This window comes from Gadus morhua, chromosome 14, assembly GCF_902167405.1.
Source record: "Gadus morhua chromosome 14, gadMor3.0, whole genome shotgun sequence".
NCBI classification, from domain to species: Eukaryota; Metazoa; Chordata; class Actinopteri; order Gadiformes; family Gadidae; genus Gadus; species Gadus morhua.
The window spans coordinates 10,316,397-10,340,375 of NC_044061.1; the positions used below are offsets into that span (position 1 = coordinate 10,316,397).

General features: G+C 42.2%; 2 protein-coding genes across 2 annotated transcripts in view; both read left to right on the forward strand.

Moving 5' to 3' along the window:
* The first annotated feature begins 2,137 nt into the window (after nt 1-2,137).
* aph1b (APH1B gamma secretase subunit) lies at nt 2,138-6,588 on the forward strand. Its single transcript, XM_030377376.1, has 6 exons — nt 2,138-2,485; nt 2,959-3,129; nt 3,297-3,370; nt 3,794-3,916; nt 4,372-4,499; nt 4,968-6,588. Exons 1-6 carry the CDS (start codon nt 2,373-2,375, stop codon nt 5,133-5,135), a joined length of 777 nt encoding a protein of 258 aa, XP_030233236.1. The 5' UTR covers nt 2,138-2,372; the 3' UTR covers nt 5,136-6,588.
* Nucleotides 6,589-10,267: 3,679 nt separating this feature from the next.
* otog (otogelin) overlaps nt 10,268-23,979 on the forward strand; it is a 50,066-nt gene continuing 36,354 nt past the window's right edge. The window contains 15 exon segments of the mRNA XM_030377472.1: nt 10,268-10,322; nt 11,725-12,868; nt 13,922-14,020; nt 14,220-14,377; nt 15,109-15,230; nt 15,320-15,528; nt 15,853-15,983; nt 16,206-16,312; nt 17,394-17,503; nt 17,835-17,960; nt 18,879-18,987; nt 19,599-19,645; nt 19,986-20,131; nt 21,566-21,698; nt 22,927-23,104. Coding sequence (XP_030233332.1) covers nt 12,844-12,868; nt 13,922-14,020; nt 14,220-14,377; nt 15,109-15,230; nt 15,320-15,528; nt 15,853-15,983; nt 16,206-16,312; nt 17,394-17,503; nt 17,835-17,960; nt 18,879-18,987; nt 19,599-19,645; nt 19,986-20,131; nt 21,566-21,698; nt 22,927-23,104 — 1,700 coding nt within the window. The 5' untranslated portion in view covers nt 10,268-10,322; nt 11,725-12,843.

Genomic DNA, 23,979 nt, shown 5'->3' on the forward strand with positions numbered 1-23,979 from the left:
TGTTTGGGTCTGGGGCATCATTGAGCTTAAAGTCATGGTTGATAGTAGATGAATGGCCTGAACTTTGAGTTCATGTGCACTGTCCTTTCTTGAGCGAGCAAATGTACCCTGATGCTGAGGCGGTCACACCCGTCACTCTGATTGGTTGTAGTGGAGTGAAGACGAGCCCTCTCATCTTCAATCCACAGATGAAAGGGTTTGACTTCTGCTCCTCGGTCCCAACATTCATTATTTATGGACAAAGTAATGATCTTAAATTGGGAAGTAATGTAATTAGGCATCTCATTCATGTGAAGAAAATATCAGGGGATTTCTGGAAGAAGATTTCATACTCGGTTCAGGATGATACAGAGGGGAAGGCAATTCTCTCTGCGGCTGGCACATCCATAGCTGAACCAAGTAAAAATGCACAGTGCCACTTTATTGGTAGGGAGGATTGTGACACCAATATTGCGGGACGACTGGGTCCCAGTGAAGGTCACTAATCCTTCGAACAAGCCAGTAACTTTTGCTTGTTGGAAGACTTTGACTCTTACTATTCTTACATGACTGACGGACAGAGTGCTGACGTCCGGTGCAATATTGCTTAGGCTGGCAATCTGAGCAATGAGTCTGTATTCTCTCGTCCTGAAGCTGGGCTGCGGGAAAGTGAAATCCCTTGTAAACCAGATTCACCTGTGATACAAAGCCTTTCCAACTACCATACCGTAGGCTCCCTCCCTCACATTATGAAAAGCTACGTGAGGCTTTGGATGAAATGGAGGAGTGTGTCATAAGGTCGACCAGTGAGCATGCATCTCCTCTGGTTATGGGTGGATGAACTGTGACCTCCGGCTGTGCACTGACTTTCGGTGGCCGAATGCTCGCACAGTCGAAGACGCACATCCACTCCCTCACCAGGCATAAACGCTGGCAGCCCTTGGGGGGGGCAACACATTCTTTTCCACAATGGACCTAACAACAATGTGGAGGTTCATGAACAAGACCTTTAATCAGGTCCCCTTTTGGGATACAACAAACTGCCCCAGGGGTTATACAGCAGTCCAGCGACGTTCACGAAAATGATGATGACCATCGTTGGGGATCAAAATCTTCTTGATGATTTGAGGATGTAGCAGTAACTACAAAAGCAGTAGCTTTTTCCAGCAAGTCTCTGGCAATCTCAACTGACTGTTTTGACTGAGAAGAATGAGGGCATTCATACGTTTGAAAATCAGGAACAACACGACAGGAGTTGAGAAAGTGGTCCATCGCAATCTGATAATGCCAATCAAATTCTTGCCTGTGTGGAATGAATCATCTGAGGCTGAATCCTGCTGGATAGAACCACCAGTGGTGACGCTGAAGATTCCAGAGAGGATGCTCTGGAAAGGGAATCAGTGGCTTTCGCTGTGTCTGATAGTGATCCTGATGACAGAACAGTGGCATGGGTCGCAGGGCTGCTGCTAAGGCTTCTGAGGAGGCCAGAGGGCTTGGAGCATGTCGGTGTTGGATTGGACAATAACGGACAGATCTGATTACTATCACATAGGGATCCCCAAACCTTTTCTTAGGCGGGCCAGATCACTCTTTCTGGCTCTTTGAGAGGGCCGGAGTCAGTAACAGTATATGGAACAGTTGAACAGGTCTACCTGAATAAACAACTATTAAATCTTTCTAATTATGTATTTACATTTGTTAATATACTATTTTTAGAGGATTTATGTACATTGCTATGGCACATTGTCAAAGTTGGATGTAAAATGATAGGGAGATAGCTAGAATAAAAAAATATTTGACTTTATTCAACGATTATAGTGGAAATAGTGTAATACTTATTATTCAACCATATTAGTGGAAGTAGTCTGATAGTGAGGAACATTTTGAAAAGTAAGGAAAAAGACAAATGCACTGATTGAAAAGTACATATTTTATGTGTGAGACGTGAGACACACAGTCTCACGTCTGCAGCGTGAGACTGTGCGGCACGAACAGTTGCTATGGTTATTAAATGGCCGTCTTAATACGTTAGCCAGTAGTGCTAAATAATAATTTAGACACGTTTCGTAATTACGTGGTCCAGTTTGGAGATATTTCCCACATGAGTTTGTCCCCATCGGCTTTCCATACCAATGGCCTACCGGCTTGGAAGTGGGCCAAGGCCGTCACATGACATCGACCAATCCAAGCAGGAAGTGTTTCTGAAAAAACAACGTGACGACACAGGGAACCGGAATTACCGCCGAGAATAATGAAGAACAGTCAACTACGATAAAGGACGTCTTTCCGAATGTTTACAGTACAGTAGCCTTATCGTGAAACGGAGTTTGAAAGAACAAGACAAGGCGCTTTGCGTTGCGCTGCTCTTGAGCGGGTTTTAATCAACATCTAAAATGACAGCATCGGTTTTTTTCGGGTGCACATTCATTGCATTTGGACCCGCCATCGCTTTGTTCCTGTTTACTATTGCCCGTGATCCGCTACGGGTCATATTCTTGATAGCAGGGTAAGTTGGGTTACACGGTTAAGAATACGAGGATTTGATTGTTGGTTAGTCTAGCGTTGTGTTGTAGAGCCGCTTACTTACCTATATACAATTCTATAGTGTCTGGCTCGCTTCTTGTGACTATCCTTCTTGTGACTATCCTATCGATCTTCTCGTTCATTGTGTACTGTTTTATACACCATTAATTCTAATGATGTTGGTTTGGCATCTACAATCTTGTCTTGATTCAGTTATTTAATGTATAGTTTTCCGATATTCTATTACCTTAATTCCAGTGGCCCAACACACGCTGATATGAGCTCATATTTGTTAGACCCTGCAGTCATACTGTCAGAAGAGGAGCCGGAAAATCTCTCACCTAAAACCAACACCTGTAAAGTTGCCTTGATCAAAAGTGAACTGAATGAACAGTATTCTGTTATCTTCCAAATTGGTCACTTGTGTGTTTGTGTGTTGTGACCTTTTCTCGGCAGAGCTTTTTTCTGGCTGGTTTCTCTGCTGCTGTCTTCGCTGGTGTGGTTCATCTCGGTACAGATCAGCAACAAGGAGAGTGCCCCACAGCAGAGAGGTCTGCTGATATTCGGAGTGGTGCTGTCAGTCTTACTGCAGGAACTGTTCCGCTTCGGTTACTACAAACTACTCAAGTAAGAGTCTGGCTTGGTCCACAACTGTTTATTTAGCTGCTTTTTGTATTTTATTTAGTTATATGTTTTCACTAAAGCAATAACCTATGTTATACTGGATCAAATATCCTTTCAATTGAGTGTTTAATGTAGAAACTCACTGAGATGTTGGTCTCTCTGTCCCACAGGAAAGCAAATGAAGGCCTTCTTGCACTCAGCCAGGAGGAGACCATGCCTATCTCCATTCGCCAGCTGGCCTATGGTGTGTTCAGACGTGACCGTTTCCAAAAATGAAAGGAACAATTAACAATTCCTCTTTTGTGGAACACACAGGCTCAACCTATCATGTGATACCACGATGGGTGGAATGTGCTGCCTCGGCTAGCAATTCACTGAAAAGGATAATAAGGCATCAAAGAGAAGTTAACAAGAGGCCACGCTAGCAATAGCAATGTAGCTTGATTATTTCTTGGATTCCTTTTCAAGTTAATTTCATAGCTTATAAGGATTTTAAAAGTGTTAAATTATAAATGTATAACATCATCTTATGGACAAGTATTATCTGTAACCCAATTCATGCTTGATTTGTTTGATGGATTATTGTTTAAGGTATATCCAGAAACATAGCACATATTACTTTTATAACCCATGCTAATTTGCAATGCCTCCATGTGTGTTGCCTTAGTCTCTGGCCTGGGCTTTGGGTTCATGAGTGGAGCTTTCTCGGTGATCAACATCCTGGCAGACTCGGTGGGACCGGGCACCGTGGGTATCCATGGGGACTCCCAACACTACTTCCTGTCCTCAGGTACAATACCATCTAGCCGCTTAGCCCTGTGATCATTCAATGGTGTTGATATCATGTGAGGCAATTGATGAATGATCAATTGATCAACAGTGTCTAGAGAATATGACTCCTGGGCTTTTTAAAATTCAGCCGCACACACTTGATGACCTCTCTTTACTTTTTCTTAATCAGTTACCTCGTATTCGGCGTCACTGGTGTCGTGCATTACTACACAGGGTACCCAAATGTTGCTACCTAGCAGTTTCAGTGGAAGCACTTGTATAAGATCACTTTGCTTTGGCCTTAAGTGATACTGGACACACTCTTGTCACTTTCATTGCTAACCACTTCTTTCGGTTATGTTATCAGCTGGTGGCTGTGCACCACGGCCACTAGCTGATGCCATCACCAAACTAATGGAGAATTCATTCCTCTGGGAAAACGGAGGACTTACTGTGCTCTCTTCTTCTTTGCAGCGTTCATGACCATGGCCATCATCCTTCTCCACATGTTCTGGGGAGTGGTGTTCTTCGACGCCTGTGAAAAGAAGCGCTGGTGGTGCCTGGTCATCGTGGTTGCCAGCCACCTCCTCGTTTCATGTCTGGTATGTAGGGGTTGGGAATTGTGCGTAGTTATTTGCATACTTGACTGCCACAAGCCCAGTCGTGTAAGTCGGTGTTCCCTGCAAATGCTATTGGCGCTGTCGCGCTCTATATGCAACCCTCACACAGAAAGGGCCACTGGAGTTGCAGGGTGACGGGAATACCTTGGTCAATAGAAACCTAGGCCCTGTTAACACCCAGCTTCTTGGGGGGATACGATTGCAATTGGGAATCTCTGCGTCGCTGAAACACCGTCTTAAAACCTTCCGCATGTGATGAAGCTATGGACCATTTCTCTCCTATTTCATTCTGTTCCTTAATGGAAATGGGGTCAGTCCAGAGCACAAGCTTGAATCACGGTCGCTTGCTTGCTATGACTAAACCTGCTTGCCCTTTCTCGTGTTGAACCCATTGACGTGATGTTTATTTATTGTTATGTTGTTGATTGGCTCTTCCCCCTCTCCCCTCAGACCTTCCAGAACCCCTACTATGTGGGCAGCCTGGTGCCCACCTACATCATCATGTTTCTGATGGGCGTGTGGGCCTTCTGCTGTGCGGGGGGCTCCCTACGCAACCTCAAGCTTTGCCTAACCTGCAAAGACAAGGACTTCCTACTGGCCAATCACAGGCCAAGATAACGCAGTACCTCAGAAGCGACAACGATCTGGGGGACTATATAAAAAGATCACGGCAAATCCTTTCCTGGGGGTCTAAGGGATGAGGCGGACGAGGTTGTGATACCTCCTCAATGTAAAAAAAATCTATCCCTAGATAGAAAAAAAAACCGTATTCAATGTTTTCGTTTTTAATTGCTCTATTGGATTCTTCTGTCAATGTGTAAAAAATGTCCTCTTTTTCCATCACTCTTGAGAAACAAACACATCATTCAAGTATACCAACGTTGGTGTACTATTATGTGTTTATTATTTACGCTCTTCCCATCAACATATGGGCATTCAGTTCATTGAGTAGATGCTTTTGTCTAAAGCGCCTCGCGAGTAGGGCATATTGTGGATGCTAGGGCTGTTATGCAAATGCAAGGATGCTTCCTGTAACCTTGATACCTGATTAGGAATATTCCTTGTTAGGAACCTACCTTGGGGAAGTGTTTCAACTAGTAGCCCGTCCAGGTAGCCCCTCTGTCTATTAACTATTGGAGCTAGCTGGTTGTTGTTTTGTCTCGTTCTTCATAACGACTAAATTAAACGATTATTTGTAAGAAACATGGAAGCGGTCAAATAAATGTTGTTGCATCAACAAATTCATGTAGTTAGCCTTAAACATGGGTAACTAAAACATGATTCGAACAACTTCTCGGTGGTTCTTGTGATGCACAGCCTTATTGGATATCCGTTTAGGATATTCAAGGAACCATTTGATGCCTCCTTGAAATTTTTGAATAAGGACGTCACTATCCCTCCATATCCCCATTATTTCTACCTACTTAGGAAGCATCCTTGCAATTGTGAAACATCATTTAGAACGAAAAATTGCCTCAAATGTATTCAGTGCCATCAAAACAGTTTTGGTACAGACATGAGGATTGATCCCGGATGTATTTACTTTAAAACAGAGCAAGCAAAATATCAATCCAATATCAATGTAAAGTGTGCTTCACCACACATAAACCCATCACTAACCTGTCTCTTGCGGACCTTGGTACCTGTTGTTTCACACCTGTACTGATCTGTGAGTGGAAGCACATCCCATTTTCCTACCTTCCCCTTTCTTTCCATCACTCACTAAATAGAAGTGATCACACCACTTCAACTTCTGTTGTAGCGGCAAAACGGCTGCAAAACTCTGTGGTCATACTCAGTACAAAAACCATAGTCAGCTGTTGTATGTGTATTGCAATTTAGTCATGTAGCCCTTTTCTCTAGATAATGGACAGTTAATGGACATTGCTCTTGTTGCAATAATTGTTGATTCAATTAATAAGTCAATTGGAATGCATTTTTACCACACAGTCTGCAGAAATGATGTTTTTGTGTGTTGTACATAATTCATAATTTAGGATTGTATTAAGATCACTGATAATGCTTAAAGATTGGATAATAAACAATGTTTCCACTGGACGATTGAAGCAAACAAGCAGTTATTAATAACTGAACATGTTTTCTTTTTATTTCCCTTGATATAAACGTTGCACGTGGGGAATGCCGTACAGCCTACAACTTTTGATCTGCAAACAAGAGATAATGTAAGCCATTTTCTGCTTTAGTAGGTAATTGATTGGAAAATATTGAACGCAATACCATTGTTGTATGCTATATAAAATAGGCCTACCTCGTATTACATCCTCAACTCAATTCAATTATTGCATTTTTATACTGCTTCTTTTTCAGTTTAACACAAAAGGCTTGGACTATTTCAGAGAATTTCGTGACCCAATGGTGGTGCTTTATAAAACAGCAGAATAGAATTTAGAGCTCTTTTAAAATAACTGTAGTTGATAAAATCCCTGTACAGTGCAAAGATATCGCATAGTGGGTACACACTAGAAACATCATATCAGAGTGAATAGATGTCTAAACAGGGCAACAATAAATTAACACACACACACGGCCAAATAGACTGGTGCTAACTTTATAAACACCCCACAAAGCACATGGATAGCCAGAGAAGAGAGGCCTGCACAGGAGTCATGTGGTTCCTCTTCCTGGAGCAAGTCAGAAGCCTGTCAGCAGGATCGTGGACTATTTTTAAGAGTCACCAAAGTATAGGGAGTAACAGAAATCCAGTCGAGACAAAATCATGGATAACTTGTTCGAAATTATGAAATGAGAATAAATATTGTTGATGATATATCAAATACTAGGCAAAGACTTTTGGCAGACAGTTTAACCTGGCCAAGGTTTTGACTAATTGTCTGGTGAATCTGGAGAGCCAAATAAAACTGTTTCAGATTTGTTTTAATTTAATTGTAGAACCTTTTTTGACCATCTAGTTATGTCCTCATGATGGAGATCCTCTGTATTGGCCAAGGTCTTAGGGGGAGGTAAAGCTGTGTATCATCTTTGTAACACTGGAATTATATCTAATTTTTTTATATTATTTGACCCAGTGGGCATGTAAATTGAGAACATTTGACCCCACATGGTTCCTGTGTTGAGGATGAAAGGAGAAAGTGCTTATATTGAAGGAGTTTTCATTATCATTTTTGAGGTGAGCCAGCTTAAAAGCTCTTCAACCAATAGCGAATCCATTATTTGATCAATGAGTATCGCAGGATCAACAGTGCCAAAGCAGTAATGAGGTCTAATAGAAGTAGTAGTGCACACTCTCCAAACTCTTTAACGAGGAGAAACTCATACGAATTTTCGAGCAGGGCTGATTCTGTAGCCTGTGTGGAGGCCCCAAAAATGTGAATATTTCAAGGATGTTATTGGGATTCAGAAATGACATAAGCTGTGTCCGAACAACCATTGCATTATAAAAATGTATATGAAATAGTGGAGGAGGAGGTGTTAAAAACATGAGGGCCGCTGACATGAAATGTATAAATAGTGGAGAGAATGCGAGGGCTGACCTCGTCCAAGACTCCCTAAGCCCAGTAGATTTGTTATAGAGATGGACGTTTTTGGTTTTATAGTGATTTTTGTTTTACACCTTCAATGTTTTCCTGTTCTCACAAATGAGTATGACGTCATGTCTAAACGAGTTGGTGACCGGGGGCTTGATACGATCGTTTCTTTTGTGGTGTGAGAAGAGGGCAGTGCAAATAAGTCAAGTCGAGTCGTATATAGACTTCTTACACTCCAGCTCCCTTTGCCTCGGCTTATCACGGCCATGTACTTTACCCCCCGATTCCCCCAGTCCTCTCTCCCTCACTCTGTTCAGGTGCAGTTTCCATTTATGACACCAGACACCCGGCGCAGAGCAGAACAAAGCGGAGCGGGACGTGGGAGCACCCCTGTGGGTCTCCTCGGGGGATTCGGTCAAAGCCCTTTATTCCCCCCCACTCTGAGAATAAAGTAGACACTCCCCGCACTGAAACGCTATCTACGCTATATTTATGATTCACCTGAACTCATGTCATGTTGAAATGCTACGTCTGACGTAACATTTGATTATCATTGTAACGTTGTAAGGTTAATTTGTCAGTTTATCCTAAAAAATGTGAAGGCCTAGATTTGATAGCCTATTGAAAACATGATCCCATTTTTGGGAGCCTGTTAAACCCTTGATGTCGACCTAAGGCTCATACAATTAAAATAGCGATGTTATCAGACATTTTATGTTGAAATTATAAATAGCATGTTAAATCATGTGATGGATGTGACGTGATCGATAGGCCTACACATAGGCCTATACATATAGGCCTACAAATGGGCCTACACACGTGCCTACAATACACACCCACCCAGCAGACGAATGAACATAATTCTCCGTTAACGTCCCGGTTCGAAAGAGAGAGAGCGACTGGAAGTGAGAGAAGTTTTCTTCACTTAAAAATACAGTCCGGGCTCTCATAGGCCAATATAGCCTCACGAATCCAGAGTTGTCAGACTAAAATGGGCAAACTTTCATATGAATAGATGGATGTAAATGATCAAATAAGATAGTTGAAGTAAGTGACACAAAACAATTTACAAGCCTGTTTCTTCGTCATTCGCGCTCTTCCTCTGTGAGTGGGTGACGTGCGGTAATATGCAAATCTGCAGGCGCGGTCTGCTCTTATAGGCTGAAGCGCGAAGGTTAGCGGAACATCCGAATGGCGCGTGAGACGCACATACAGCAGGTCTCCAAACGACGCACATTAGCGTGATGGTATCTGAAACAATGTGTCGATGGTCCAGCTGAACTTGAATTTTTACTGGCAGGAGAGTTAGCGATTCCACTGACTGTGGATCGCATGCATCACGGATGGATCCTATTCTAAGTTATGGCTGGAAAAGGATATTGCGGTTATTATCAATTTACTTCATCCTTATTTATCAGGGTAAGTCTCCGATCAAAGTGATTAGAATGTATTGACCAATTCATATTTGTTGTCTGCAAACTTCCTTAAATGTGCAGCATCCATTGAAGGTAAGCCTATTTCTATTAAAAATAGATTGAGTTTCTGTCAAAAGCTGAATAATAATACATTGTCAACAAGTGGGTCATATTTTTTAACGGCCTGAATCGCCCTTTTTAAGAAAATATGATTCATTATGAAGTTTTAGGCTTGCCCTTAAGTACAGATATTTAAGGCGTTAGTTGACATTTGCTGTAGTTAGTAGAAATATCAGTTATTTTCTGAAACGATTCTTGGTATTTTCCTTTTTATTTAAATGGACCTAATTTGAGTGATTTTCTGTTTGGTTCTAGCGCACATATCCTGGGGTATTGATAGCGTGAATATCACTGACTGGCATGTTTTGAACAAGTAAGTCGATTCTGATTATTATGAGGTGTCATGCACCGAAGATGCATGACATAAGTGTGTTATGATTATTATTATTAGGCTATAGCCTAATGTTTTAAAAAAATGATAAACATACTAATACTGAGGATGTGTGATATTTCTACCATGTATGCAACCTTATTTCATACAATATAGGCCTATGCGTAAATAATATAAAAAATACAAAATTTAATTGCATAAATTATCTACTGCTCGCTTAGCTATTAATTATGCTGCTATTTCTTTAGATAGCCTAATAGCCAATGTCTGCGTCAGGGAAGGACTATGGTGTTTGTTCATGCCATTTTTCTCCAAACCACCGCAAGTGCTGATTACCTGCGAGGAACAAACCACTCCTTGTTCTCTTTCTTCCAGCAGCGAAAGCAGCAGGATAATGCTGCCGAAATGGGATACCGCTTCCCAAAGAGAACAGGTAGGCGGGCAGAGCCGCTGTTTTGAAACGTAGCATTGATGGGCCACGTAAATACGTTAGGCACACAGACACAGACCCAGACGGACAGCATTAAGTGATTTAAAGACTTTTATCCAAGCAAAGGATTCGTGCGTGCTCGAAACTTTTTGCCTTGCGATTTAAAAAAACAGCTTTGTAGTGTAGCCATTCGAGTTAGCAGCTGTTGCACAATTTTTCCTCACAAGTAACTTGTGTGTCGTAGGCCTATATACATATTTATATGAGATATTTAACCTCATTCTATCCGTAATTAATTTGACTAAATGGCTTAGAAACCTCAATCAATTAGGCCTACATATGAGATGACACAAATTCCACATAATTACAAAAACACCATCAATAGTGGACAGTCACGTTGTGGTCCATCCGACCGCAGAATTAACATTTTCATTACACAAATGAGATTTCCTGAGGTTTTCTGACCTCCATCCCCAGGGCATTCATGTAACTGCTCTATCGGATACCTGATGTAAATTATCTTCACCTGATGTTCAATACCTACAACACGTGAAAAACAAAGTAGTGTCAAATAACTGAGAACAACCATGTCCTATTTTGTATATGCATGTTCACACTCAGAGTCATAATAGTATCGATACCCATCAATGCTTAATAATTAATCAAGATACATTCTCCCTTGGGTTTATCCCTGCCTTTTGAGATGAAAGCCGAGGTTTGAGTGCTCGGGTTTCTAGGCAGTCTGGGTTGGATTATAATACCTATGATGTAGCACCAGGTGGAGTAATATTGTGCGGCCCCTGTTTTGATGTAGAATTCAAAGTGTTCACACAGGTAGCCTATCCACTTATTTTGCCATCCTTGACAGGAAGCGCTTAGCCGTTATTCAAACATAACCAAAAGTATTGTCAAAAGGAACAAACAGACAACAGTAGAGGTTTCTTCTGAATGGGAAAGTGTTAGCGTTGAAATTCACAGTGAAGTCGTTAATGAAGGCGGGCTGACAGCCCTTTTCCCTCTAGCGCTCCTTTTTCCCAGAGCATTCCCCACTTCCAGCCTGAGCACTCGCCATTTTAATTTGGCTCTCAACAGTATTAATCACCAGGGATTTTGACCAAATGAAAATAAAACTTCTTAAGCAGACTACATTTTAAGACTTTATTCATATGTCGTGTGAGACGATAATTTTTCCCTACACAAGACAATGAAACTAACTTCAAATCAAACAGAATCCGTTTGCAATGCAAGGAGTATTGGGCTAGGTATGATAACATTGCCTTTGGCAATCACCATTAAGTCTTGGAATCTGTATATAATTGTTTTTTAGTATAATTTGATAGTAAGAAGCGACTATGAAGTTATTAAACACCGAGTTACTCTTGATTTGTTTTTTCTCACAACTCAGGGAGCACCCACTGAGTTACCATCCAACTCAACCTCCTCCACCACAGTGACCCACAAGTCAGACGGCCAGAACCCAATTTCCTTAGGCAAGACATCAGGTCAACAACAACCCATTGCAGAAAACCTCAACATATCCCACATATCATCAGAGAAAAACGTTTCTAACTTCGCACCAACAACATCCAACCTACCACAAACCACTTCACTACCATCTAACCAATCACATTCCCCCTCACACAGCCAATCACTATCAAGCTCAATATTATCTAACCAATCCACGGCAATCGGAGGACAATTAAGACTATCACAAATTAGAGAGACACCGACAAATGTGATAACCACACCATCAGATAAGGCCCCTACTCCTGCACATTCTCATGTGGAATCACCAAGCCACCTCTCATCTGGCAATCCACCACAATCAAGCCATCTCTTGTCAGACTCTGTGCCATCCAGTAGAACATTAATTGGTTCCAAAGCAACATACAAAGCGGTCACTACCTCAAAAGAAGCACCATCAACAATCCCAATGGCTGAAACCACTTTGATGCAGATAAGGATGTCAACACCCAGCTCAAAATTGTCCAACAAATCACCAATGATTTCCCCAGACACAGAGGAGGCATCGACCGATGTGCTGGCCTCTGATCATACACCAACCATCCCATCAAAATGGACCCTGGCATCTCCCAGCACCATACCATCAAATCAAAAACCAACTATATCAACAGAATTGAAGCAGGAATCGCCAAGCTCAACACCACCCAAAAAATTACCAACCAGCTCAACAGAATTGAAGCAAGATTCAGCAAGCTCACCAACCAACAAACCAACAACCGGCTCAACAGAATTGAAGCATACATCACCCAGTCCGACACCATTAAATAAATTGCTAAATCCCTTGACCAAATCGTCATCTAACTCATCCTCCAGCCAACCATGGGTCAGATCAACCAATCAATCATCATCAATAACAGACTTTAACGTTTCAACAACCTCACCCATGACCATGGTCCATTCTTGGGACGAACCATCCAGTTTGCCACTGGATCGCCCTCAATCAGGATTTACAGCTCCAGTTAATTCTTCCTCATCCTACAGGCATTCCAAGGAAAGAATAATGTTGGCACACAAGATTGCCTCAGGTATAGAATGGTTACTACTAATAAGTTATAACAGAAGCGTCTGTTTTCATCCACATGTTATTATGTAAATAATAAAGGTGAATTCAGCTGCATATTTTATTCATTTAGAAAGACACTTTAATCCAACTTGCCTGACAGTGAATATGTTATCAACGAGCCAGTTATGAGGGTTAATCAGCTAGCTCAATGATACCTACGAGAAGACTTTGGACATTGAGCAAATTCAATCGGGAAAATTTTGGCTTTGTTGGAGTCACCGGCCATGCCTCCATTCCACCCACCTACGGCCCTATCCTAAGTATTGGCTGTTATACATTAGAAACGTCACTTCTTGACCCTGGAACAAAGACTGATACAAAGTCGTACACAAATCCAGTTATCAAATAGAAAGTGCTCTTTACAGAGCCACCAATCTGACACTTATATACACCTTCTGTCAACTGTGACCCTATAGGACATGCCTGAGTGGGCATGCAGTGGCTAGCTCCTGCTAGGCTTTAAGCTCTCCATTCACCTGCCCCACCTGACCATTGCACAGATGGTGTTAAGGCAAGATAAGGAGCCGTCATTAGATGGACCTGTGCAGACACCAGAACAGCTCGGGGAGGGGGGGGGGGGGGGGGGGCAAGCCTGCAAATAGAGAAGGGCCTGAGAGGGAGGGTGACCGGAGATGATGGTTCTTACATATAATCAGTTAATTTGGCCTATAAAAGTCGTATTTTAATATACTATCCATTCAAATAGTTTTTTCAGATTGGCTCTAATTGATGCCAAGAGGGGTAATATACAGTCAATGAAATAAAAACGGCTGACAATATGCCTCTTTTTTGATCCAACCTTGATTCATCCAGAATAGGGTCACTGGGCATTTCATTTAGTCGGGGGCTAACCTTCTTAGAACCCAGAACATTCTTTTCGTCCACTCAGACATTTGAGCCTTGACCATCAAATTGAGCCAATCCAATAGAGAAATTGCAAAACAGGATTTCAACATCTTTAACATGCTATGGTTAAAGTATATCGTTTAATTCAGTGTGTATGTTCTTTATTCAGATCTCTGTTGGTTTCCTTGTCTGAATGGAGGTCAATGTGTGCACCAAGACTCATGTGACTGCAGTTTATATCAAGCCACTGGTGCCAGATGTCAAACAGGTACGCCAGTTGGTCCTAACTCTTGGCAAGGTGTGTGTGTGTGTGTGTGTGTGTGTGTGCGTGTGCGTGTGCGTGTGTGCGTGCATGCATGCTTTCCTCTGTTAAAAATGATGGGGATACATATTTTTTAGTTTCCATGTATCTATCAAGCTGCCGGCCAATCAAGGCCGTGAACCAATCTGTGATTTTATCTTCCCAGTTCCCAACACCGGCTTTGAGAGGGAGATGACCTGCCGTTCGTGGGGCCAGTATAACTTTGAGACGTTTGATGGTCTTTACTACTACTTCCCTGGGAGATGCAGCTACACGTTGCTAAAGGAATGCGAGTACATCACATCATCCAGTATCACTGTCCAGGTACAGTACAAACAAGCCAATATGCCTGCCAGGACCCTAATGCACTAGGCATCCACCCAAAATGTATTCATAAGTTCAGCTGCCTTCACTGCTACGTCCCCTGACTTGGCCTGCTGCATTTGAACTGGAATGTGTCCCGTGGAAAAATGCTTTCCACTTACTAAGTTCAGTCTTTGCCTCAGGAAGAGCTTTGCTTTCGAGATTAGTGAAAGCTGTCCAATTATTAGGGTCAATTACCATTAAATACTGCAATTATCTATCAGGCTATCTGCAACAGAGCTGGACTTTGTCTCCCCAGGATGTTAGGAGGTTACTGTCCCTGGGAAAACGAAATTGTTGCTGAAAACAATATTACATTTTCTTAATTATTTTTATCTCTAAAAATCAAAGGAAAACCATGTATTGTATCTTTCCTTTTCACTTTTAAATGATATGTTTGTTTGAAATCAGATAACCAGTACTCCCATCATTAGGGTCAGTACATTAGGTTAGTAATAGAGCTCTGAGATCTAATCTGAATTAAAAGCATGCATGCGTCTAATGACCAGTTACCCAGTGGAGAGAGCTCTGCACCTGTTGGAATAATGCCAAGGCTTGTCAACTGAGAGGTTAGGTGACTTGTGACTTTTGCAAGTTAATATGTTCCTTCTGAAAAATATACTTTTATTTGTATTTTAAATTAAGTACTTCAAAAGTGAGTTTGTAATGTATGAAGCTATTTTACCCCGCAGGTCCATAACGACCCTGGTTGCCAAGGCTCCAGGTATAACTGCACACGCTCTATCAGTCTCTTCGTTCCTTCGGAAGGGGAGGTCAGGCTGAACCGAGATACTGTCACCTTCAATGGCCAACGGTAAAATACTAAAATGCATCAAACAGAAACAAAAAGATCTGTCGCATTCACTAGAGTATAAGTCCTAATGCAGGTCTTGTTGTATACAGTCTTGAACTGCCTCACCACATCCATGACCTGGAGCTGGAGCATATCGCCCACTATGTTCTGGTGACCCGGCACGAAGGCTTCACTCTTGCCTGGGATGGACACAGTGGCTCTGTCTACATCAAACTCAGCCCAGAGTTTGTTGGAAGAACCTGTGGTTTGTGTGGCAACTTTAACGCTGACGTCCAAGACGACCTCAAAACCAGCTACGGTATGGCTGATCAATCCCTCAGTTCATGTCTCCTCATTGTCATAATTTGGTCTTTGCTGAGCTACAAAATACCAAGCCATGTTTAACAAGCTGCTATTTGGAATAATCCTCAATCACGCAACATTTGTAAATAATAACAATAATACCATATATATTGTTTTAAAACAATTTCCATGAACACTGTAGAATAAAGACTTTTGGTTGTGACATGCTTGCAATGTATGGCTATTTTCTCTACTTATTTTATTCTAACAAAGAATCAAGAATCAAGAAGAAGTTAAAAAGTTCAGTCAAACCTAAGTGAAAGGACATCTCTTCCTGCAGGACTGGTGACTGCAGAAGTAGACATGTTTGGAAACAGCTGGATGGAGGCGAAGCCAAACGAAGCAGTATGTCTCCTCGTCATTTCTGGCTTCCCCTCACCCTGTGCTGGGCTGGATGATCATTTCTTGTTGGTAAGGTCTATTTCATCTTTGCATTGCTTTCAGAGGAATATGCTGTTTGCTTTGGCCACTCTTGTTCATCCTGTGTCTACATCCCTAAAATGTCTTTCCTATATGGAGCATGCCATCCGTCATACAATTCTCCTGTTTCTGTTGTCAATTTCTTGAAGAGAAAATACCACCTTTACTAGCACATACCTCATTTTGATATCTCTTTGTGTTGCAACGGGACAGAAAGTGGAAGAGGTGTGTGCTATGCTGCTGGAGGAGCCTTTTCTGAGCTGCCATGCGATTGTCAGCCCTCTGCCCTACATGGCCAGCTGCTCCAACGACCTCTGCCTGTAAGACCATCCACACTAAATGTCACTGTAACAGGAAACTAGATTAAAATCTTACTAATTTATTCCCACTAACACAGAATGGAGGTGTAGTGTAGAGGAAAATAGATGGACATGTGATGAAATGTGGTTCATGAAATATCCTAAAAGGAAAAGGCATGCCATAAACTTCCTATACTTGTAAGAACTGTTCGTCAGGGCGGATTTCTGGTGCAAATTCAGCTAGACATACATTAATGAAATGTTTATCAAGTACTTCAAGTAAAAAACGTGACATTGCCGATACAATACATAAATTAGCCTGGAACCTCTCAGTTCATTTTTGATTTCTAAGGGAAGCCGACCAAAATAACTAATAAACATTTGGATAAACCAAACAACCAACGATCGCTACAAAATGTGTGACACATCTGCGGCAGCCTGCAACAGAGCTGGACTGGTTGTTGTTTTTGTATCAAACCCGCCCATTATTGGATAGATGTTTGTGATTGTTCCGACCTCTGCCCTCATGGCAGAGGTCTGAAAGTTATCAAACGATAACTTTCTGAGGAAAAACAAAAGAAATCAAATGGCAGCAAATAAGAAAGCAGCCCGGTCTGCTGGAAATCTGTCAGAACAAAAGGGAGGCCAGACGCAAATAAAAACTTTAGCTTTCTGATTTATCTGTCTCCCAGGCTAAGTCAGTACAATAAGTACAAATAATTGAATTGTTTGTCAAGTACTACAAGTATAAATAAATGGCTGAATAGTTAAGATTATTATTCGGAGCAGAGAAATTTTATCAAATCAAACAAAATAATAATAAAGGAAATATAATGAACCATATTTTCAATACACACCAAATATATTACTCTAAAGTGTATCCACGGGTAATGACTTCCAGATAAACCCTAGAATTTTAAAGTCACTCAAGGTTCAGTGCTTGTGCCGAGTTCATTAACATCTCTGGAATAGTCTGCCATCCCAGGTGTCCCAGGTATGACTTTACCCCTGGCTCGGCTTAAAGAGTCCTTCTTTGCCTTTGTGTGTGTGTCTCTCTTTGTGTGTGTGTGTGTTTGTGTGTGTGTTTTGGTCGGGTGTGAAGGTCAAGTCCCAGTGGTGATGTGGTATGCCAGGTGTTCACAGAGTACGCCAGGGCCTGTGCCCACGCTGACTCCCCGCTTAACGACTGGAGGGAACACATACCCCAGTGTGGTATGTCTACACTGTTGGCCCACTCTGTAGCCCATTCCCTACCTTCTTCTGTCCCTAGAAGCAACACACAAAAGGCATGCGCTTCATCTTTCACTTGAAGTATTAATATCCTTAGTATTTATCAATCAAGACTTAACATATACAGTATGTGTCGGAAACATGCCTGAAAACACAACACAAGTTATTTTTTTTACTATTTAAATAATTTACGTGTGTAACCTTTTCTTTTATATACGTTTGTTTCATACCAAGAGTAGAATCGTTCATCCTTAAATACGACATATGTACCACATTTGATTTCTTTGGTGATCGTTGTCATTGTTCTGATCAGCGAAGCAGTGTCCCGCTGACTTGCAGTACAGGGAGTGCATCAGCTGCTGTCCGGCCACCTGTAACGCGGAGCGCATGTGCATCGACAGCAAGCTGGTCTGTCTGGATGGCTGCTACTGTCCTGCAGGTGAGTCTACTCTCTGTGTTGGGAGGATTCTACCCATCACACAAGGTGGAAGACTTATTGTGTGCTGGTGTTAGACTTACATTTTTTTTCGGATTTCGGATGTGTCTTTCACCCTGCCAATCCGGGTCTCGTAAGTGGGACTTGACTAAATATTTAATGACGTTATCTGTGTTACCATACCAAGCTACAAAAAAGGGTTAGCACAAATTCAACATTTAAAGTCTCTTCAAGTTTATGGATTCTGCTATGGAACCTGTTGAACAAGAAAGAGCAACTTCACATGGAGAATCATTATCCACTTAGTGATTGGTTAATGCTGGGACCGATCCAGACAGTCTTTCAGCGTCAATGGCCATTATGAATGTGGGGAGGTAGGATTGGGCGGTTGTCACCAGTAGTGTGACATGGTCAAAAGCTTGTCATGCTTTGTCTGGGACACTCTTATGATGCCCCATAACAAAACTTTTAACGGTAACCGTAAAAAGTCCTATGACCTGTACACTGAAATTAAGTCCTATGACCTGTACACTGAAATTATTGTCTACCGTTTTGGTAGACAATATGAACTCGTCCCCAATGTGAACTGGAAACCAAGTCATGTTGCGGTCAGATGTGTAGTGTGCCCTGTCTCTGGTGCCCAATTTGACACGGGACCATAATTAAAGACAGAAATATTGTCTGCTCTGAACTGGGCATTTGTTGGAAGCACTACCGTCAAATTACAACCACTTCATTTCTGAACCTGCACCATCTCTACAAACAAAAAAGATGGAAGATACGCACGATTATCAGGCTAGATTAGTCCCCCATTAAAAAAAAGTTAAATTTTGCCATTCTGTTTGGCAAGGAGACTTGATGAGTAGGCGTTAGGGCCTTTACTATGGGCATGTAGCTGACACCTTGGTGTCCTCTCGTCAGGTCTGATTTATGAGGATGGACGGTGCGTGTCACCGTCTGACTGTCCGTGTGAGTACCACGGCATGCTTTACCCTGGCGGACAAACGGTTCAGGAGGACTGCAACAACTGGTAAGCTTCCTCAGACATCCCAACATCATACTCAGATCAGGCCTGTAAGATGGATTCAAGCAAAACATTCAGTCCATATTTGTCCGGACCTGAAAAATTACCTTTATTTGTAATACTACAGTAGTCTGTTTGCTATATAAGAGATGACAACCTGTCTTCAAATCGAATAGTCTTTAGTACTGAGATATTGTGAAGTATTTCCCTGGATGGGAGGACACGCATGCTCGACTTTCGATACCTTTCATCCTTTGTCTGTCACTTTCGACGTTTGTATTAACTCATATCCCATTATTCCCACCTGTACACCATGAAGGTGGGCTTGTTGCAAAGTTAGTGGAAAGCGTACGTAGTTTACTAATATATTCATCAAATAAATCATTAGGAACTGCACGTTTTGTTCTCAGGTAGTCCCAATAAGGCATCAGTTATTACACTGTGCAGTCTGTAAGCATTACAATGAAGCCTATCAGAGGCAACCATCTGGACCTCCTCCATCTGCAGTGGTCTCAGTTTCCCCCCCCCCCCCCGTGATCCTGCTGATTAGGTCCCTGTTTGATGTCCCCCACCCCACCCCCCATCATCTACTGACTTCTTTGCTTGCTCTGTTTCAGCACTTGTGTCGGGGGTGTGTGGAACTGTACAGAGTACACCTGTCCAGGTATGTTATGACCGACCCATGCAGCATGTTTTTCAACGATAAATGACCTTAACATTAACATTACCCTAACATTACACCCAATTGCCTTTGTGACCTCTAATAATATGCTTGTGAATAAGATTGCACTGATTCAATTGCACAAATACATAAGTGCATATCTACAATACTCATTAGTTAACTAGCTCAATTATTTTCAACAGTGATTGTCTGTTTGCTTTTTACAATATTTGCCACACTCAGATCCAAAGTAAGGTTGATGTTGCTTGCCTATTATCTCAGAAAAAAACACAACACAGTTGCGATTATAATACTGTTTCTTTGTTTGTTTCCCGCTGTGAAGGAGAGTGCTCAGTGACTGGAGATATGTTCTTTCAATCCTTCGACGGTCGGATCTTCACCTTTCCAGCGTCATGCCAGTATGTTCTGGCAAAGAGCAGCAGCTCAGGGAGGTTCACAGTCACCATTCAGAATACCCCATGTGGACCTGTGAGTCTATTTTCTTCATGTATGCTTACATATAATTGTGTGTATTTATGTTACAAACACCTATGTGAAATCTTATATTAGATCCTTGCCATCCAAAGCCATATAAACACAGGTTTTCCGCAATATCTGTTTCTGCATTTTAAGGTTAAAGGAATGATACTCAAATGTAGTATATTGATATGTATAATAGTCTTTATTATGAATTGGGAATTCTATGAGATAGACACTTGGCAGTTTGCTATCACGCAATATGCCACATGGGGGATTCAATTTTGACTGTCCCTTTGTGAAAATGGACGCCAGATTAGAGCACTTGTGACTCGGCTGGGAAAGCCAGCAGCCCACTTACAGACCTGGCTGAGCTCGCCGCAGCTATCTTTAGGATAGCCAGTGGTGCATTCTGGATTCCTCCATTGCATTTCTTTGGTACTTGACCCTAGCTTTCAGGGCAAAACGAAAAGTCCCGAACTGAAGGAAAAACAACTTCCAAGTTGTAGGAAAGACTTTGGTTAACATTTCGGTGAACAGCTATCGCTGAGGCTAGAAAGTTTACCAAAATAGACACGTCGCTGAATGAAATAGCACCTGAATGTACAACATTGCAGTCTACCAGGCAATATATTTCAATACATAAAAATAGAAATGGGTCAATGAAAGGTGTCCAGATTGTAAAAAGAAAATGAAAAAAGATTTTCGGTAAAATTTGTTTCATGTTGCAGTAGCATCTGGGTTAGGGTTAGCCTCACATTTAGCGTTAACATTTAAATAGAGCAAAAATTAAATGCCCACCCAAACTCCTCCGTGAAGTTCCCCAGACAATCAAACTATGGAAGATAGAGTGCATGAAGAGCCAAACAAAGTGAATGAGAACAAATTTCCCCCAAATTTCCCAGTCGCCTTTGAGCTGCTAATACACAAACTCAACAATGAAGCATGGCCCCTGGATAAGATGTCTCATTCCCAAGGTAAGGGAGCCCCATGACCCCATCTGAACAGCCTTGCCTGGACAGCATGACCCTTTCTGCTCTCTGAGGGACAGACCTGCAGTGGGCTTTGTATTTTGTGGCGTAGGAGGTGATAAAGGAGGGGGGGGGGGGGGGGGGGGGGGGTGATTCCATTTATGAAAGAGACAATTCAGAGAGAAAAGATCACAAACTCAGTGTCCTGTGACAAATGCACATCTACCTTTATGCATTCTACCTGGTTAGGAAACCAGACCATGTAAAACATCTCTAAACCAGCAATACACACAATAATGGTAGAAAAATGTTAAACGTGAACGAATGAGGGCTAGGTGATCTTTCCAGAGAGAGGAAAGGTTTGGGCTGAACCCCATTTTGAATTCAGCCCCATTGTGCATCTGTATCTAAACGGCTGTGATTATGGGATAACCATCCCAACTCTCTATCAAACCCATCTTGTCTTCATTGACAGACTCTGGACGGGGCCTGCATCCAATCTGTGAGCCTGCTCTTTGACGAGGATCCCAGAAGCCAAATTACCCTGAGCCACCTCGGCGAAGTCTTCAGGGCAGGACAGTACCGCGTCTCTCTGCCCTACTCCGACGGTAAGGCTGGCCTCCGCCATCATGACCCTGGGCATTGTTCAGCTGCTTCTTTCAGAGCACCCCGGGGACCCCACGGAGATGGGATTGAATGACAGCTGTGCCATTGAGGAGATTTTTTGTTGTCCACAATGCGCACCGCTTTTTACTCCCATCTCTGGGTTTTGCTCTTGCATTGTGCTGCGCTAAATGAGATCCCTCTGAGCATGGCCTCCTTTGGGCAACTTCATGTTTTTATCGCCTCCATGTTCTCAATGTCTTGTAAACAGCCTTTCATAGAAATATGTCAAATAGATTGGATATCGGATAACAGCAGAGTCTTGAATCCTTTTGAAACTAAGCAATTCAACAACGCTCTCTTCCCTGTTTTAAAGAATGCACTTTTCAATGTACATTGTATTTTTGAGTGTTTTTTCTATATCCATAAATCCTAAGGTCAGGTAAGGTATATTGTGTATTTCCCTTAAGCACAGTTACAGACAATTTCAGGCTTCACTGGTCCACATTACATACTTTACATCCCCTTAATGGCAAAACTTTAAATCCAAATCCTAAATCCAAAATTCCGGATAATTATCCAGATTTTGTGCCCAATTTGCCATTGACAAGTGGTAAGATTTCATTGCCAAATTAACATGTGGTGTTGGATATGTTAAGATTGGATTTTACTTCCTCAAACACCGATTCGAAATCGCAAACATTAAGCATGGTCCATATTTACGATCTGATATCCTGTAGTGTGGGGCGAACCCAGAGGAAGGCCGAGTACACATTGTATATAGTGTCACATGGGAAGGACGATGACTAATCAGGAGCCACACTCAGCGGTGATCGAAATAGAAGCCCTTTTCGCAAAAGCGAGAGTTGCATGAATTTGGGAAAAAAGACAAGTCCAACTCATGCTGCAGTGTCCATGTTCACGCAGTCTCCATGGCTTTTTCCATAGTTCTATAAAAGATTTTTAGTATGTCCGCTATGTTAATTTAACTTAAAGACATGTATTTGATAAAAGACATTGCAATGACTATCGATTAGTGTATGGTGTGACGTTTGTTTAAATCGTTGCCTTCCACACTTAATCATTTGTTAGATGTGTGGTCTCTCACGTTTGCTAGAATTCTAATGTGGGCCAGGCATTATGAGTTCAATACGTGCCTATTGGCATGCATATACAACTGTAGAACACAAATTAAAAAAACCAAATCCACAAATCAAACCTCTTCCTCCACAGAGATGTTCCAGATCCAGGAGCTGTCCTCCATGTTCCTGCAGGTGAGCACAACCCTGGGCTTGCAACTCCACTACAGCTGGAAGGAGTTCCGCCTCTACCTGCGCCTGGACGCATCCTGGAAGGACGACAGCCTTGGCCTGTGTGGCACCTTCAACGGCAACACTCAAGATGACTTCTTGTAGGTGGTCACTTCTCTCCATATCATCAAACCAGGTTCCCCTCTGGTGCTCTGGTTTGTAGAATTGAGTGGCAACTAGTGGAACAGACTTGGCAAAAATGGAGAAAAAAATTACACGAGTACACTAATTCAAATGTGTGTATAATCCCATGAAAACAAGATTGGGTATTCGTTACATTCTTCGGTTTGAGCCCCTACATGGGGAGCGGGACCTCTTCCTCGGAGTTCGCCATTTTGCACCACCATTGTTCTATAGCAGCCCAGAATGGACGAACAGCTCTAGAGAGAACGTTTATAGACTAATTAGCGAACTACAAACCTATCAAAGAACCTCATCATTTGACGCTAGGCTACTCGATGCGGTCCTAGACGATTACATCATTTGTGCCTCCTGGTACCCTACACACAATACAGGCCAGTACAGGCCAACCCCTGTACTGGCCACCGCCTTGCCGCCGCCTGGCCGCCTGACACCCGCCTGGCCGGCAGCCGCCGCCTGACACCGCAAGTTATGTTTGCGGTGTCATTGACTACGTTTTTGCATAATCTGATCCATCGTCGACTGAAGTCGAATAAATGAACATATCTTTTTTTATATGTGCAGGTCAGTGATGCCTAACTATATATATATATATAGTTTGAAGTCGGACTCCATTGGAGTCCGACCTCAAATGTTCAATAATCTTTATGTATTTTCGCGATTGCGCTTAGTAATGCCCAAACTTGCAACGATAAAGGGAGCGTAGAAGCATTTTACTTTCTATCGAAGAATCGAATCGTCAAAGATTCGATATCACCCCATATACATATTTATCTCCTAGACCCCCCCCCCCCTTACACTGCTATGTATGCTCTCTATATATAAAATAAGAAGA

Excerpts from the sequence above, each read along its gene's own strand:
- aph1b (XM_030377376.1), top strand. The coding sequence starts at position 2,373 with ATGACAGCATCGGTTTTTTTCGGGTGCACATTCATTGCATTTGGACCC. Across the intron at positions 3,371-3,793 it reads CATTCGCCAGCTGGCCTATG|TCTCTGGCCTGGGCTTTGGG; the intron begins GTGTGTTCAGAC and ends GTGTTGCCTTAG. Across the intron at positions 3,917-4,371 it reads ACACTACTTCCTGTCCTCAG|CGTTCATGACCATGGCCATC; the intron begins GTACAATACCAT and ends TCTTCTTTGCAG.